This window comes from Meriones unguiculatus, chromosome 8 (assembly GCF_030254825.1).
Source record: "Meriones unguiculatus strain TT.TT164.6M chromosome 8, Bangor_MerUng_6.1, whole genome shotgun sequence".
Lineage (NCBI taxonomy): Eukaryota > Metazoa > Chordata > Mammalia > Rodentia > Muridae > Meriones > Meriones unguiculatus.
The window spans coordinates 82,307,251-82,323,282 of NC_083356.1; the positions used below are offsets into that span (position 1 = coordinate 82,307,251).

Sequence of the window (16,032 nt, forward strand, 5' to 3'; positions counted from 1 at the left end):
CCTGGAGTGAGTACCCATGCTCTAATAGATTTCTCTATACTCTTGCACATGTTGACACATTATGTGGATTCAGTTTGTTTAAAAACAAATAAACAAACAAACAAACAAAAAACAGCATATGGAGGTGTGAGAGAAAGTAGTACGGAGATGGGGAAGGACTGGAGGAGGAGGAATGCGTGGTAGATTTGATCAAAATGCCTGACGAGAATACATGGAATTCTCAAACAATAACAAGAGAAAACCAAGTGGATTTCCTGCTCTTTATCTTTGTATTTTCATTTTGGGAGAAGAGGTGGAGGATAGGAAGGTGAATGCAAAAGAAGAAGGAAGGATGGGCAAAGAACAACAAAGTTGTTTAATACAACCTAAAAAAAACTTATTATTTCTTATCCACCTAAAATAATTCAAAATGTATATATAAATATATGTACATATTTGAATTTGTTTGGCTGTCTGTCAGATGCTGAAGATAAAGTCACACACATGCATGCACGCACGCACACACACACACATACACACACACTAACACACTTAGGACACAGAGCTCAGATCTTTTGAATAGATCTAAACTGAAAGCCTTGTTACTGCGGTCTAGGTTTTAATGGTACAAAAACATGTTATTCAAGCTGCTAAGGGAGAGAAGCAGTTCATATTCCTGCCTAACTATAACACCTTTGAAAAAAAACAGTGACCAGCATGGCATGATATTGATAAAAAATGTAGTAAGTGGCCTCATATGTTGGTGGTACCCAAAGGCTGTCTAATTGGACTTTAGGCCTACTAAACCCAAGAGAAAACATGCCTCATACTAAAAATGTAGCCAACTTTCTGGTTAGGCCAGAACGTTAGAAGAGAATCAACAATCACTTCTTTGCAAGACAAGCATAATTCCTAGTTATATTCCATATCACACATATTCCTATATACACATATAAGTGTAGCTACTACCCTCCCCCCCATGATAAAAAGCTTCTCTTTACAGAAAATAGAGACCATCACAAAAACTTACAACTGTGGACAATGCAAAGATAAATAGATCAATTACTGGGAGCCCAACAAATATAGATACATTTATAGCAAAGCTCCTGTATTTATTGCTCAGGAAAGACCACTGAACAGAGCATATGAAGATAGTAAGAGCTAGAAGTTTAGAAAGCCTGTAGTGAAATAGTCTTTCATGGAAAAGGCTGCATAAATAAAGCAGAACAATGGCAATATCAGTAGACATGCCAACATGGAAGGGAGGTAATCTCATAGGGCCACTCTCTATAAAAAGAACTATGTGTAACTTGTGACTGCAGAGATAGGAGTCAACTTGTCCAAGAAATGTGCTCTGTAACTGTTTGTCTAATACAATGTGGACACCCTTGAAACCACATACAGATAACAAAAACAGACTCAGTGAGGTATGTTTATATATCTGGTCACACATCTATGTATTCATGTATAGTGAGAATAATCAGGCAATAAACGACCATTGATTTGAGAGTAAGGGGAGATAAAGAATGAAGGAAAGGGGTTGCAGTGCTGGAGGGAAGGAAGAGAAGGGAAAGGTGAAGCTATCATATTTTTTAAGCTATCATATTTTAATTAAAATACCATAACAAAGAAACAAATATAAGGATGTATTTGAAACTGTGCAGAATTAGCAGGAAAACAGGTATTTCTAAAAGGAGGAATTCTTGGACACTTAACTTTTTGTAAAGGAAAAATGGGATTGGATTAACATACAGGTATGTCACTGACAATCAACATTTTTCTGCAAACTTGAAACCAAATTATTCTGCCCCTAAATTGTCACAGTGTGTCTTTATCCAATGCTATGTTGGTATGTCTCATGCCAGCTAGTAAGAGCAATTTTTTCTTTCTTTCTTTCTTTCTTTCTTTCTTTCTTTCTTTCTTTCTTTCTTTCTTTCTTTCTTTTTTTTTTTCATGGAAGAAAGGGTTTATTTTGGCTTACAGTTGCAATACAAGTACACTCTATCAAGGCACTCAAGGCATGCCGAACATGTAAAGAAGGAAGTAAAAAGATGACAAGGGAAACAAGCTCCGGAGAGATTTTTAAATATTCAGATCCTGTTATTAAATGCATGTCATTATTAAAACACAATTGTTATGAATTTGAAATTGATTACATATAAATGAGGGCAATAAACTTGATATTTATATAGCAAATATCAATTTTTATAGCAAATTTACTGTCTTGATCATGAATGAACCTTAGTCTATAGTATGGGTATAGCAGAAATCCTGCATACTATTGTATTTCTGCATATCTATCTCATTTTTACCACTCAATAGAGTGACGCTGGCATGTTGACAGTCACTATGATGGGGATTGTATGCTCTTAATCAAGATACCCCTGGAGTGTGACATTTTCTGCCCCTTTTTTTGTACCTTATGCGTAGGACTCAAATTGTTGCCAATCTGCAATGACTGGGTTTTATTTTAAAACACACTTGGATTGAGAACTTAGTCCAGTATATTTTGGCTTCATGGTCTCAAGTATATAGCAAAGGTTCTGTCTCAGTTCTCTCTGTGATGGAAAGCATTGGTGCTCTTACAATGGTCATAAAAAAAAAAGAAAGAAAATGTGGATCTAGTAGTCTTTCCAATCTCTCTGATTCTCATCTTCTTGGAGGTGTATATGCTTGCTGGTATGGTTATTTTGAATATTACTGAAATGTTAGCTATTTTCCACTTTTAATTGGTAGAAATTAATGTCCTGACTAAACCTAGCAACAGCCCCCAAACTCAGATCATAGATATCATAGAGTTTCTGTAAAGATCTCAGACTTTAGTTTAATGTATATGGTTTGGAAGACATTTCTTATCTAACTTGTGACACTGATTGCATCTCTCTGTATTTAATGTTCTTGTGTGGTTCATAGTCCTTGTAGTATATGCTCAACCAGTGAAAACAAAACAGAAAAGCAAACAAATTTCATATACGTCATAGACACCTTGCAGCTTATGGAATCAGCTTTTGGACCACAAAGTTGTTCTGAAGGATGCTGCTTTGCCTTAGTGGCCAGGCTGCAGTCAGTCCATGGAGAACGTGTTCTCCGTGTTTTCACCGTCACTTTCCTATAGTTACCTCCTCCATCACTGCTCCTTCTCACATCAACGTATGCTATTCTCTCTATATGCGCAGGAACAAAACTCAAAATATGCCCAGGAACATGGTGACTTTGGTTTTTTGTTTGTTTGTTTAATTTAATTTTATTAATTATACTTTATTCACTTTGTATCCCCCTATAAGCTCCTCTCTCCTCCCCTCCCGATCCCACCCTCCCTCCCTCCTTCTTCACGCATGCCCCTCCCCAAGTCCACTGATAAGGGAGGTCCTCCTCTAAAAGTTTTAAGCAAACAGGAAATGAATCATCTAAAACGGATGTTTAAATTGAGGGATTAAAATTTCATTTTACAGTTTTCATTGATTCTATAACCTGGTGTTATATTAAAAATACAGGTTATTAAAACAAAAATGTATTTAACATGTAAACATGTGTATCCCTACACATACACAGCATCATTTTGTGTTAGACTGTAAGTGACAGTGGGGGTTACTCGAAGTGTCTTACACACGGTGAGCAAGCATTTCAGCTCTGTGCCACAGGGCTAGCCATGCTGTTTCTATTTTTAATAAGCGTATTCTATCTTCCTCATTTGTTACTTTTTCTTTTTAAGTGTTATGAACACTTAATATTTCTTAATATCAATTTTAAAAATTGCCTTCACTGAACTAAAATGCTTCTTAGAAAACAGGGTTCAATTTTCTACTACATTTTAACACAGACTTGGCAAATGATAATGTATACATATCCACATGTATGAAAGAGAGTAATTGCATTTGCAACTCTGTCAACAACAAATCCTTTCCCCTTTTGAATATGGGAAATCCAGTGACATGTGTTGAGAAGGACACAATCATCAATTTTTTTTTTAGCACTCAGAATTGTATGGTTCTACAGAAATCACAATTGATATTTACTATTTATTCTCAGCCTAAATTACTTTTTGCTCCTAGAATATGACAGATGTATGCTAACAAAAAACATACCCTCGAAGTTTGCTCCAAATGTCAATCAATACACAATTTTGTTTTGCAAGTCTAGTCATTATAGCTCTAAGATTAATAGTGAAGAAAAGAGTTGTCTGCTTAGTCCTCTAATTGCTACTCAGTGAATGCTGTCGGCATCCATTTATTTCAGCCCTCCATACTGTATCTACTCCATGAATGAGTTCTATTCTGAAGCAGCCGTTGAGAGTCACGTTCAAAGAGATGCAATGAAAGGAACAAATTCGCTCCCTCGACTTGTTCATATAGAAACAATTTGAAAGGGAAGCGCAGCGCTGGTACGCTGTATCTGACGCTCTCTCCTAAAGCACGGCTCATTTGACACCTACCACAGGAAGCCACTTCGTCTGTCTGGTCGCCACAGTCGTCCTCTCTGTCACATAGCCATGCTCTGGGAATGCACCGCCCGTTTCCACAAGAAAACTGGTCAGCCTGGCAGGTTCTGGCTGCAAAGATCAGTTTATACGCAAAGAATTAATTCACAGACTTTCTGAGTAATGTCACATGTAAGATCTGTTTTACACGTGAGGGTTATGTTTGGATTTGTTCATTTTTAATTTTTGATATTTTAATTTAATTATATCTCTCCCTTTCTATTCCACCCTCCAAAAGCTGTTATATACTCCTTCCCATGCTCCTTCAAAAAATCATTGCATTTTTCTTTTTTTAAAGGATACAATATATTTAAAGTGAGTTTTTGTTACTGCTTTGTAATGCTAGCTGCTTCTCTGAGGTACAAACATTTTGCCTTTCAATGAAAATGGCCACTAAAATAATTACTATTTCTTGAAAACTTCCATAAATAACGATACCACATTTCTAATGCTGGCTTTAAATTGTCTTTTTCAAGACTGGTTGGATTGTTTTCCTCTGTGGCCTGGCAAGGCTGCACCCCCTCCCCCCAGAGGGAGGTGATCAGAGAGCCTGCCACTCAGTTCATGCAGAGAAAGTCCCTGCTCTCCTTAACAGGGATCCAGTTGAAGATTGATTCTATGCACTTCATCTGAGCCTGGGTTTTAGGTAGGCTAGGGTCAAATAGAAGGGGAGGGACATGGGGGGGGAAGGGCGGGAGGGTGTGATTGGGAGGAGACTAGGGAGGGGGCCACAGCTGGGATACAAATTGAATAAATTGTAATAAATGATAATTAGGAAAAAAAATTAAAAAATGTCTTTTTCATCTAACAATTATTGTGTACTAAAGTCTTTATTTCTAAGTAAACTCTCTATGTGAAGTGAGAGTACAGAAGTGTTTTCTAAAACATACATTTATCCTAAGACTTTATATGGACCCCTCGTACCGCTACATAAGCACGCATAGCCTCTTTGATCACTGTACTCAAAGCGCTGCTTTGGGCTCTCGTAAGGGTTGCAATAGGCACAAATATGCAAAATTGATTGACCTGGTGAAAAGCAGTGGTTTGAAATAACGCAGTTCCAAAGGGTGCACTTTGCCCTTTCCTATTGGTCAGGTCAGGTGAGCATTCAAGAGCATGAAAGGGATTTTCTCTGCTTCTCCTTTTCAGACCCAGGGACTTCTGGTTCTATGTAGAAGTTACTTTTAATGTTTCATTTTGTTCCTTTAAAATAGAAACATGTATTGAGTGGGATTGTCCCACTCAGCATGTCTTTCCATTTGAAAAAAAAAAAAAAAGTGGGACATATTTGTTATACTTGAAGACAGTAAGAGACTGCCTAGGTTTTGAGCTTCCACACAAGAGAAAAGAGCCACACATAGTGATAGCTTTCTTTATCTCTACATTTAAGAAACACTAAATTGTTTTTACTTGATTTTTACAATACCTTGAATTTGAGTACTAATCCTAATTTACATGGCTGTAATTTGAAATAATTTCTTTATAAAGACACACACACATAGGTTGTGTGACCGGTATGAGTAAATATTTTGCAGATCACTTAAAAATAAAATTCAGCCTTTACTTATTGGTTTGATGTCATTGTTTGGATGTACAGTTTCTATAATAATTATACCTACAATTAGAGAAATTAGGAATGTTATTATAATGTGAATTTTGCTGTCTACATAAGGCTTTAAATATCAAATATTTTATATAATACCAACTTTTATTTTTAAAATTGATTTTATGAGTTAAAATAATACATTTTTAAGTGTTCTAATGATTGTATTGTTCTAAAGTTTTCAGTGTTTAAATTTTAAGCAGTATTAAATATTTCTAATTGGTGTTTTAATTGCCTTATTTTACTGATTTTCTATTCAACTAATTGAATAGAAATTAATTGAATAGATTAATTTTAGCAATTGCAAAATAAGCTCATTCAAGTCTTGGATAATTTTATATAATTGTGTACGTTCTTGAAACAGAAAAAATGCAGAAGCACACACGAAAGGGCTTTGGGTTTTGTATTATTTGATGAAGAAGGCTAGGAATGTAAGAAGATGAAAAATTTCTCCTTATATATACACATATTGCTTTATTGGTCACAACCAATTATTTTCAACTTTTATATTTTCAGAGAAATTTAACAAGGGCTCCTGTTTTCCACCATTCTTTTCTTTCTTTCTCTCTAACCTTTCCCCTTCTCCTTTTTCTTATTGTCTTTAGCTTTTCTCCCTTTTTTCTCCTCCTATTTTTTTTCATTTTGACTTTCCTTTCCTATTTCATTCTCTTCCTTTCTATTCCATTCTTTCTTGCTTTTAAATGAAAACACCATCAGATAATTTGTCCACATTTGATTGCAACTTTGCCATAAGCATAATATATTAAATTTATGCAATGTACTGTTTTTTTAACCTATACTCTCATCACTATATTCTCTCCTATCAGTCTGTCCCTTGAGTCCAGGAGAGATTTCTTAGACAGGTTGCTCTTATTAGAGAGATAATGAAAAGAATTTTTCAGACTAATCCATATAGTGTGTAACTTATCCTTGTGATGGCAGGGGGAAAAGGGTGCGCCCTTCATTATAACTGTAGAGCTGCAGGAATTGCTGCAGTTCATGACTCAAGAATTTGCTACAGAGTTATCGAAGATATCATGACTAGAGAATGCTGGGCTAGAAAGTGCTTCTAATCATGTAGGAAAAAAAGAAAAAAAAAAAGAAACATTTTCTTTCTCTGCCAGAGAAACCTAACTCATTTCAGATGAGCAAGATATTTCATTCCTTAAGTCTTTAAGTTTAGCCTTCCAGACATAACCAGATTGACAGAGTTAGCACTTGGAAATCAATGGACTCAGTAAAAGATAACGCAGTGTTTTCTTTTTCAGGCTTCCTCTGCATCAGATGTAATTAGCTTGAGGGTGGTGTTAGACTAGCAGCCCCAAAGGACTCTAATTTTATGGCAAATGGTGCCCTGAAGAGGAACTCAGTGTCTTTTGCAGAATTGTTTATCTAGCTGTAGAATCAGATATTCACTCAGTGCAAGTGTTCCTGCTCACACAGCAGAGTGAAACTCCACGGCCCAAGCACTGTGAGAAGAGGAGACTGTTCAAACCCAGCAGCCAGACATATCACCTTTGTTGCATTTGAATCACAGCATCCTATTTAGACATCACATACTGCCTCATCCCTGTAAGAGCACTTGGAGGAAAAAAGGCAGAATGTTGATGAATTCAAGGCTGCCCGGGCTACATTTTAAAATCCCAATTAAAAACCCTACGGGCTGGGTGTGCATCTCAGTGGTGCAACATTCAGACATTATGTGCTAGCTCTCGGGTCTTATCTCCAGCATGTAAGAAAGGGGCGGAGGGAAGAAACTAATTTCAGTTTATCTTGTAAAATGTCTGATTTTAATATGTTGGTTATCTTTAATGTAATTGTCCCTTCCTAGTGTGCCTTTAATCAAAATTGTTGGATGACGTGAGGAAAGAATTTTCTACAATGCAATTAGAGCTCGCTGACGGGGTAAATGCTTGGCTTAGGTTTGCCTAGGTGCAAATATATGGATTATTAATATTACCTAGAGGAAAGTAAATTTAAAACATAATCACCATTCATTCTCTTAGAATTAGACAAAAGGAGTTACAGTTTGAGGGACAACAGCTGCTCTGCATGGGTCTGTTTGTTTCTCTTGTGACTCATGCATGTGCTATTACAATTCTGGGTGCCCCTGTAACTTGCTCCAAGTATGTATACTCTCCTGCCCCAAACCTATAAGCTGCCAGTTGGTAATTTGCTCCTAGTGAAATGTTTTTATCACAAAGAGATAGCTACCAAATATGATACATACTTGTCTCTGTCTTACAGCTGCACCCAATTTATTTTTCTAATATTTGCTACATAATTTTGTTATGTATTATTCAAGAAAAGATCACTATAGCATCATCTTAAGGACCATGGACATATCTCCCACACACTAACCTCCTCCTCACAGAGCTGAATTCTTATTTTATTGTCACTTCTGGCAATATTTTCAAGACCGCACGTGAATTTATAAATGACATATAGAATTTACAGTTTATATTTCTTATAAATAAATATTTCCTATAAATATTCTTGTAAATATTTCTTATAAATAAATTTTCAATGTTTATTCACAGACACAGGCCTACAGAAAATACTAGAAGGAAAATTCCATCCCAGGGAGGTTGGAGAAGAGAAAGTGGAAAATAACCTTGAACTCATTAGTCCAGGAGACAACTTCCTAAAAAGAATACCAATCACTCAGGCACTAAGAACAACAATTAATAAATGGGACCTCGTAAAACAGAAATGCTTCCATAAGACAAAGGACAATGGGATAAAATAGCAGCCTATATACTGAGGAAAGATCTTCATCAACCCTACATCTGACAAAAATATATAACAAACTAAATGAATTAAATGCCAACAAACCAAATAACCCAATTAAAAAATGGGGTACAGAGCTAAACAAAGATTCCTCAATAAAGAAATCTCTAATGCAGCCAGTCTTGATGAGACGGGGTAGGCTAGGGTCAGATGGAAGGGGAGGAGAACTTCCCCTATCAGTGGACTTGGAGAGGGTCATGGGAGGAGATGAGGGAGGCAGGTGGGACTGGCAGTGAATGAGGGAGGGAGCTAAAGCTGGGAAACAAAGTAAATAAACTGTAATTAACATAAAAAGAATATAACTTCCTCAACCCCTCTACATTATATTTCTACTCACAGCTGAAATGCAGAATTACCATCATCTAACAAAAATAAAATAAAATAAAATCATCACCCCCACCCTATTCTAATTGTGACCCTGTATCAATAAAATATATACTTGAGGGGGAAAAAAAGAAGGAAATCTCTAATGGTAGAGAAGAACTTAAGGAAATGCTCAAAATGCTCAGTCATCAGGGAAATGCAAATCAAAATGACTCTGAGATTCCATCTTACCCCCATCTGAATGAGTAGGATAAAAACCTCAAGGATCAGCGCATACTGGCAAGGATGTGGAGGAAAGTGAACGCCTCTCCATTTCTGGTGGGAGTGCCATCTTCTACAAACACGTTAGAATGCACTTTGTAGGTTACTCAGCAAATTGGAAATAGTTGTACTTCAAGATCCAGCTATGCCACTCCTGAGCATTTACCCAAAAGATGTTCCACCATACCACCAGAACACTTACTCAGCTATGTACATAGCAGCTGTACTTGTAATAGCCAGAAACTGGAAACAGCTTACATATCTGTCGCATGAAGAATGGATAAAGAAACTGTGGAACATTTTCACAATAGAATACGACTCAGCTGTTAAGAAACAAAGACATTATGTGACTTGCTAACAAATAGATGGAACTAGAAAAAAAAATCAAAAGATCATCCTGAGTGAGAGATCCAGACCCAGAAAGACACACTTGGAATGTATTCACTTATCAGTGGCTATTATCCATAAAGTACAGAATAACAATGCTACAATCCACAGACACAAACAGGTCAAGAAGGGCCCAAGGGAGGATGCTTGAATCTCAGTCAGAACGGGAATAAAAGAGACATCTGAAGTAGTTGGAGGGAGTGACCTTGGTGGGGGAGGGGATGAGAAAGGTGGCTGGGGTGGAGATCAGGTGTGGAGAGAGCTGGGGATGTGTTCCTGCAGACAGAACAGAAATCAGTGTGTGGGTGTGAGTGCATATCTGGGACAGAGGAGGCTCCTGGGAGTGCATGGGGTGACCATAGCTGAGATTCCTAGAAGTGGGGGTTAAGGAGCCTGAAGTCCCTGCCTCCTGTAACCAGATGGGGGCGGGGTACAGCAAACCACTCATCAAACCTACCACAAATTTGTCTAGTCTACAAGAAGTGCAGGGATAAAGATGGAGCAACTATTGAGGCAATGGCAAATCAATGACTGGTCCAGCTTGAGACCCACCCCATGGGAGAGAGCCAACCCCTATCACTGTTAATGATGATCTGCTATGCTTGCAGACAGTAGCCTAACATCACTGTCTTCTTAGAGGTTTCATCAAGCAGCTAGTGGAAACATATACAGAGACCCACAGCCAAAAATTAGGCAGAGCTCAGAGTCTTGTGGAAGAGTAGGGGGAAGGATTGATGGAGACAGAGAGTCAAGGACACCATAAGATGACCTACAGAGTAAACTAATCTGGGCTCATGGGCACAAACAGACTGAACCACCAACCAAGGAGAACACATGGGCTGGACCTAGACCCCATACAGGTATACACAGATGTGCAGCTTGGTCAACATATGGATCCCCTAACAATGGGAGTAGGGTCTTTCTTTGGCTAAGTTGGCTGCCTCTGGATACCTTTCCCCTAGGCTGCCTGTCAAGTGTCAGTGGGAGAGGGTGTGCTTAATCCTACTGTAACTTGAGGTGCCAGAATGGGTTGGTACCCCTTGGGAGGGCTCCTTTTCTCTGAGAAAAAGAAGTGGGTATCTGAGAGGGGTGAGTAAGGGTGTGACCGAGAGGAGAGAATGGAGGGGTCTGGAATCAGGCTGTAGAAATGAATAATTTTTTTAAAAAACCGAATTGGCTTGAGAGAAGTTTATTCCTAGCTTTCAGGCAAAGAACATTTTCTTGGGCTTTTCTATAATACCTAGGTGTTAATTACAGTGGGAAAATAGACAATGTAGAATTAAAAACACATAAATTTTGGAACTTATTTATCAAATTACTTTCTAATATAAAGAGTGAACTTATGCATCCAACAAGCCTATTTACTAGCCCCTTCTCCCCATGATGTTGCTAAAACTTGTATTTAATCAGATTATGTACTTTCCTTTGTAAAATAATTTTATTATTACTTAGGGATTTTTTCTTACATGTATTCAGGAGTTTAACATTGTCGCCTTCATGAATTTTCCCCAAATATATTGCTCTTCTTATGAGTCCTGGCTTTTCGTGGCTGAGAGGAAACACTGTGACCAAAAGCCACTTGAGGAGGAGAGAGTTTATTTCATTTTACAGCTCTCGGGTCAAAAATCTTCACTGAGAGAGTAAGGGTAGGCACTCAAGGTAGAAAGCTGGAGGAAGTAACTGAAGCAGAGGTGATGCTTAATGAGCAACACTGCAGAGTGGCTTGTTCTCCATGCCTTGCCTAGCTTCATTTCTTATAACCCCCAGGACCAATTTGCCCAAGGTTGCCATCACCTCCAGTGGGCTGTGCCATTACCCCAGAGCACGCAAAACAGGCTTGCACACAGGCCAATCTTGTCCAGGCATTTTTATCACTTGAGGTTCTTGCTCACAACATGACGTACATCTAGTCAACACAAAACTAGATGGAATAAGCACAGTATGGTTCAACTTTGGGCTCTGTAGTCTGCATGACAATGGCTAGCTGATATGTCTCGTGTGTGTGTGTGTGTGTGTGTGTCCTTGTTCTCTGTCTACAAATGAAAGTGGCATGTCCTTCTGATCATTTTCTCATTAATATATGAGAAATATTTAAAAGTTGGTATGGAAAAATCCCAAAGGAACAAAATAGATAACAGATTTCTAGAGGGAGAAGACTCCCATTTTATACAAACAGTCCCAGTGTAAACTGCTGAGGAAAAACACTTCATGATAAAGTATCCCTGTTTTGAGTCTTTTCACCTAGAATACATCTCCACATACACACTTAGATTTCTCATCCCAGGAAGTGCTTAGGGAATATGACACTTGCCCAGGTGTGTTAGGCCATGTGAGTTATTTACTTATTTGTGTAAAATGAGATGCAGTGCAGGTGCATCACAGCTTAACCACATGTTTCACACTTTGTAAAGATAAGAGACACATTTACTTTTCTCTTTATCCTTTTGATTTGAGTCTCCATTGAGGCAGCATGCAATGACACCAGCTGCCGTAATATACTGACATGACCTGGTAGCGAGGGGCGTAACTTGAGGTAGCATTCAGCACATTGAGCTTTCTCTTTATTTGTGGAGAACAGGAATCCAGAATCATAGCGATAACATGAGTCAGGATTGATTGCCTTGCTTGTTCTTACACACTAGTGTTTCCATATTTACTACTAGTAATAGTTAACTGCATGTAAACACCCTTTTATAAATCGTGTGGAAACAAGCAAAATTTGTGGTTAACATAAAAGGGAAAGTGTGATACTATAAAATGAGTCTCTAATATAAGGCAAAAACCTCTCTCTGCTTATGTTCAGGATGTAAAGAGGCAGATTTTTTTTTAAATTAAACCTTAATCTTAAAAGATTAATGTGTGCATTGGTGTGCAGGAAATGCTTCGTTGTAAATTAAAGTCGTATTCAATGTAACCTTCCCCAAGTCAGGTTGGATGCATGTAAAATTCAAGATAATCTGGTGGGTAGTGTAGTTTAGTCCAAAAAGTAATGGCCGGATGTATAGGGGCTTAGGCAAGGTACATTCCATCTACAAAATGAAATTTCCTGAAAGCGGGCCCCAAGGTGTTGAGATGTCTTTTTTGTTTGAAGAAGTCTAGTAAAATCACACACATACACACACACTCATAATATAAAAATTCACTTCCTCCAAAGTTTAGAGAAAGTTTTAATCAAAACTCAAGAGAATTAGTAGTTCACAGATTGTCAGCAAATGCTTCATAGAGTGAAGTCTGTTCATATGATGATGATGTCAATTAATGGTATGAAGTATTTTTACTCTCGCTTTTATAACTAATGTTTGGCATAATCAAGAAGCTCTTTGAAAGCCAATTTCTAGCTAATCCAATATCTAGCAGGGCTAAAAGAAATTTATTCAGAAGGTAGGACACTCCTCAGATCCTCCCCCAGTTCCCTCTCTTCATTCACTTCCAGTGTCTATTCTAGTTCCCCATCTGAGTAAGATTCAAGCATCTTCCCTACTGTCCTCCTTGTTACTTAGCTTCTGTGGGTCTGTGAATTTTAGTATGGTTATCCTGTAATATGCGGCTAATATTCACTTGTAAGTGAGCACATACCATGTGTGTCTTTCTGAGTCTGTTTCCTCACTCAGGATGGTCTTTTCTACCTCCAGCCACTTCCTTGTAAACTTTATGATTTTCTTGTTTTTAATAGCTATGTAGTATCCCGTTGTGCAAATGTATCAGTTTCTTTATTCGTTCTTCAGTTGAGGGACATCTAAGTTGTTTTCAGTTTCTGGCTATTATGAATCAAGCTACTATGAACATATTTGAGCAAGTGTTTTGGCAGTATGGTGGATCATCTTTGGGGAATATGCCCAGAGGTGGTATAGCTGGGTCTTAAGGTAGAGCTATTCCCGATTTTCTGAGACAGCACCAGATTGATTTCCAGATTTGCAGACTGATTGTTTGTATAAATTTGTACTGTCACCAGCAATGGAAGAGTGGGATCAGATGTGGGGAGAGTGGGGAGGGGAGATGTGTGGCCTTGGAGAGAAAAAGGAAACAGGGTGGGGGCATCTCTGAGTCAAGCCGGAGACCTCCCACAGGCTAGGCTCCAGGGAGCATATGGGGTTGACTAGCTGAGCCTCCCAGCAGCAGGAGACATGGACACTGAAGAGGCCACCTTCTAGTCAGGCAGGAATGACAGTGGTGAGGGGAACACCAATCCACCTACAAAACCTTCGACCCAAATAGGTAGGGTAACTACGTATAAAATATGCAGAGATAAAGATAGAGCAGACACAGAGGGAATGTCAAACTAATGCCTCGCCCAACCTAAGACCCACCCCATGGGACAGAGCCAAACCATGACACCATTAACGATATTCTGCTATGCTTACAGACAGGAGCCAAGCATAGCTGTGCTCTGAGAGGCTCCACCCAGCAGGGGATCGAAACAGATGCTGAGACTCACAACCAAACATTAGGTGGAACTCTGAGAGTCCTGTAGAAGAATTGGGGAAAGGATAGAGCGACCCTGAGGAAACAAGAACTCCTCAGGAAGACAGAGTCAACTAACCTAGGCCCATAGGTGCCTACAGAGACTGAAGTACCAATCAAAGAGTATGCATGGAGTGGACGTAGGCCCCTGAAACATACACAACTAATGGGCAGCTTGATTTTCATGTGAGGCCCCTAGTAAATGGAGGAGGTGCTTTCTCTGACATGGATTCTGTTGCCTGCTTTTTAATAACTTCCTCCTAGTGGGTGGGGCTGCCTTGCCTGACCTCAGTGGATGAGGATAAGCTCAATACTGATGTGTTTTGAGTGGGTTGGTGGGGGAGTCCCCTTTTCTGAGAAGAAGGGGAAGGGGATAGGGGGAATAGGGAGCTATGATTGGGAGGTAAAGTGAATAAATAAATAAACTTAAAAAAACAAAACAAACAAACAAAAACAAAAGGTGAGGCACAGAGGGACTAGCCTTTGCAAAGGAATGTCAAAGCCAAAAACATGGGTAGGAGCAAATTTCTCAGTACATGAGTCTACATTGTCACAATGGTTTGAATTTATTTAGTAAGGCTCATAGTGGCTGAAAGAAAGGGATGTTGTGTGGCTGGTGTGCTTCAACATTGCAGCATCCTTCAAGAATCAGTTTTCACCAATTATGGCAGTATGTATCATCACACACTCGCTCTTCTTCATCATTTACAGAACACTGGGCCGCTGCTAGCCAGTGTCATTTTTCAACATTTACCTAGTAATCATGACCTTTCTGGCACTCTTTTGTAAGCTGTACCACCAGCTGTACATTTATATTCAATGCGAAGCTGGCTAGGGAATCAATGATTGATTACAAACGCATGGATTATATGGAAATATAAATATGCCTAGTCGTGTTGGGACTTCATGCAGTAAAAAAAAAAAAAAAAAAAAAAAAAAAAAAAAAAAAAAATGCTGCCGTCCATAAATAATGTTCCATGAACAGAAAACTATTCACAAAGGTATTCTGTAGTGGAAAAAATAAATTAAGTATTTTCTCCGGATAAAACAAATAGCTCTCCTTGTGAGGTGGCCAGGCTCACAGCATGTTAATGAAAAGCTTCTACTGCCTAGAAAGGTAGAGCACGGACAAGCCTTGTAGGAGATGATAATCAGCATGCAGCCCACACTGAGAGATGAAGTGCCAGATTAGTTTGGAAAGCAGAGCCATGTTCAAGGATTAGTAAAACTCAATGCATAGTCTGGCCTTCGTGGTGCCAAAGGCTGGATTCACTGAATATGGCAGCCATCAGCCTGTCAACGCTAACAAAGTTTTAGGTCGTTTATTACCCTGACCTGTGTGTATGGACACACATGTGGAGGTGATTTATCTCATATACGTGCAGACCTTTACCTGTGCATGTTTGATTAGACTCATCTTCATTGCTTCCACAATCATTTGCTCCATCACACATCCATCTCTTGGGGATACAACGATTATTCTGGCATTTAAACTGATCATCGGGACAGCTATGATTGACTGTAGGGGAAAGGAAGCAAGTTTAATTCAAATTATGAATATTTTAATTATGGTCACAAAGCTATTTCAGTAATTGTAATGTTATATTCTAATAAATGCCATAGCTTCTTTCATTAATTGTCTCAAATTTTGTAGAAAATATAAATATTGTAGGTTTTGTTAAAAATATAGCCTTAAAAGAAATGATAAACAGATTAAATGTTGAATGAAAGAAAATATATGCATTCTGCA

At 38.4% G+C, this 16,032-nt stretch overlaps 1 protein-coding gene across 1 annotated transcript in view; it reads right to left on the reverse strand.

The window, feature by feature from the left end:
* Positions 1-16,032, reverse strand: part of Lrp1b (LDL receptor related protein 1B) — a 2,037,254-nt gene that overhangs the window by 770,880 nt on the left and 1,250,342 nt on the right. Inside the window, exons 17-18 of the mRNA XM_060390094.1 lie at positions 15,676-15,801; positions 4,412-4,528 (exon numbers count right to left, since the gene is read on the reverse strand). Of these exons, the coding sequence (XP_060246077.1) occupies positions 4,412-4,528; positions 15,676-15,801 (243 nt within the window). The remainder of the gene's footprint in view (positions 1-4,411; positions 4,529-15,675; positions 15,802-16,032) is intronic.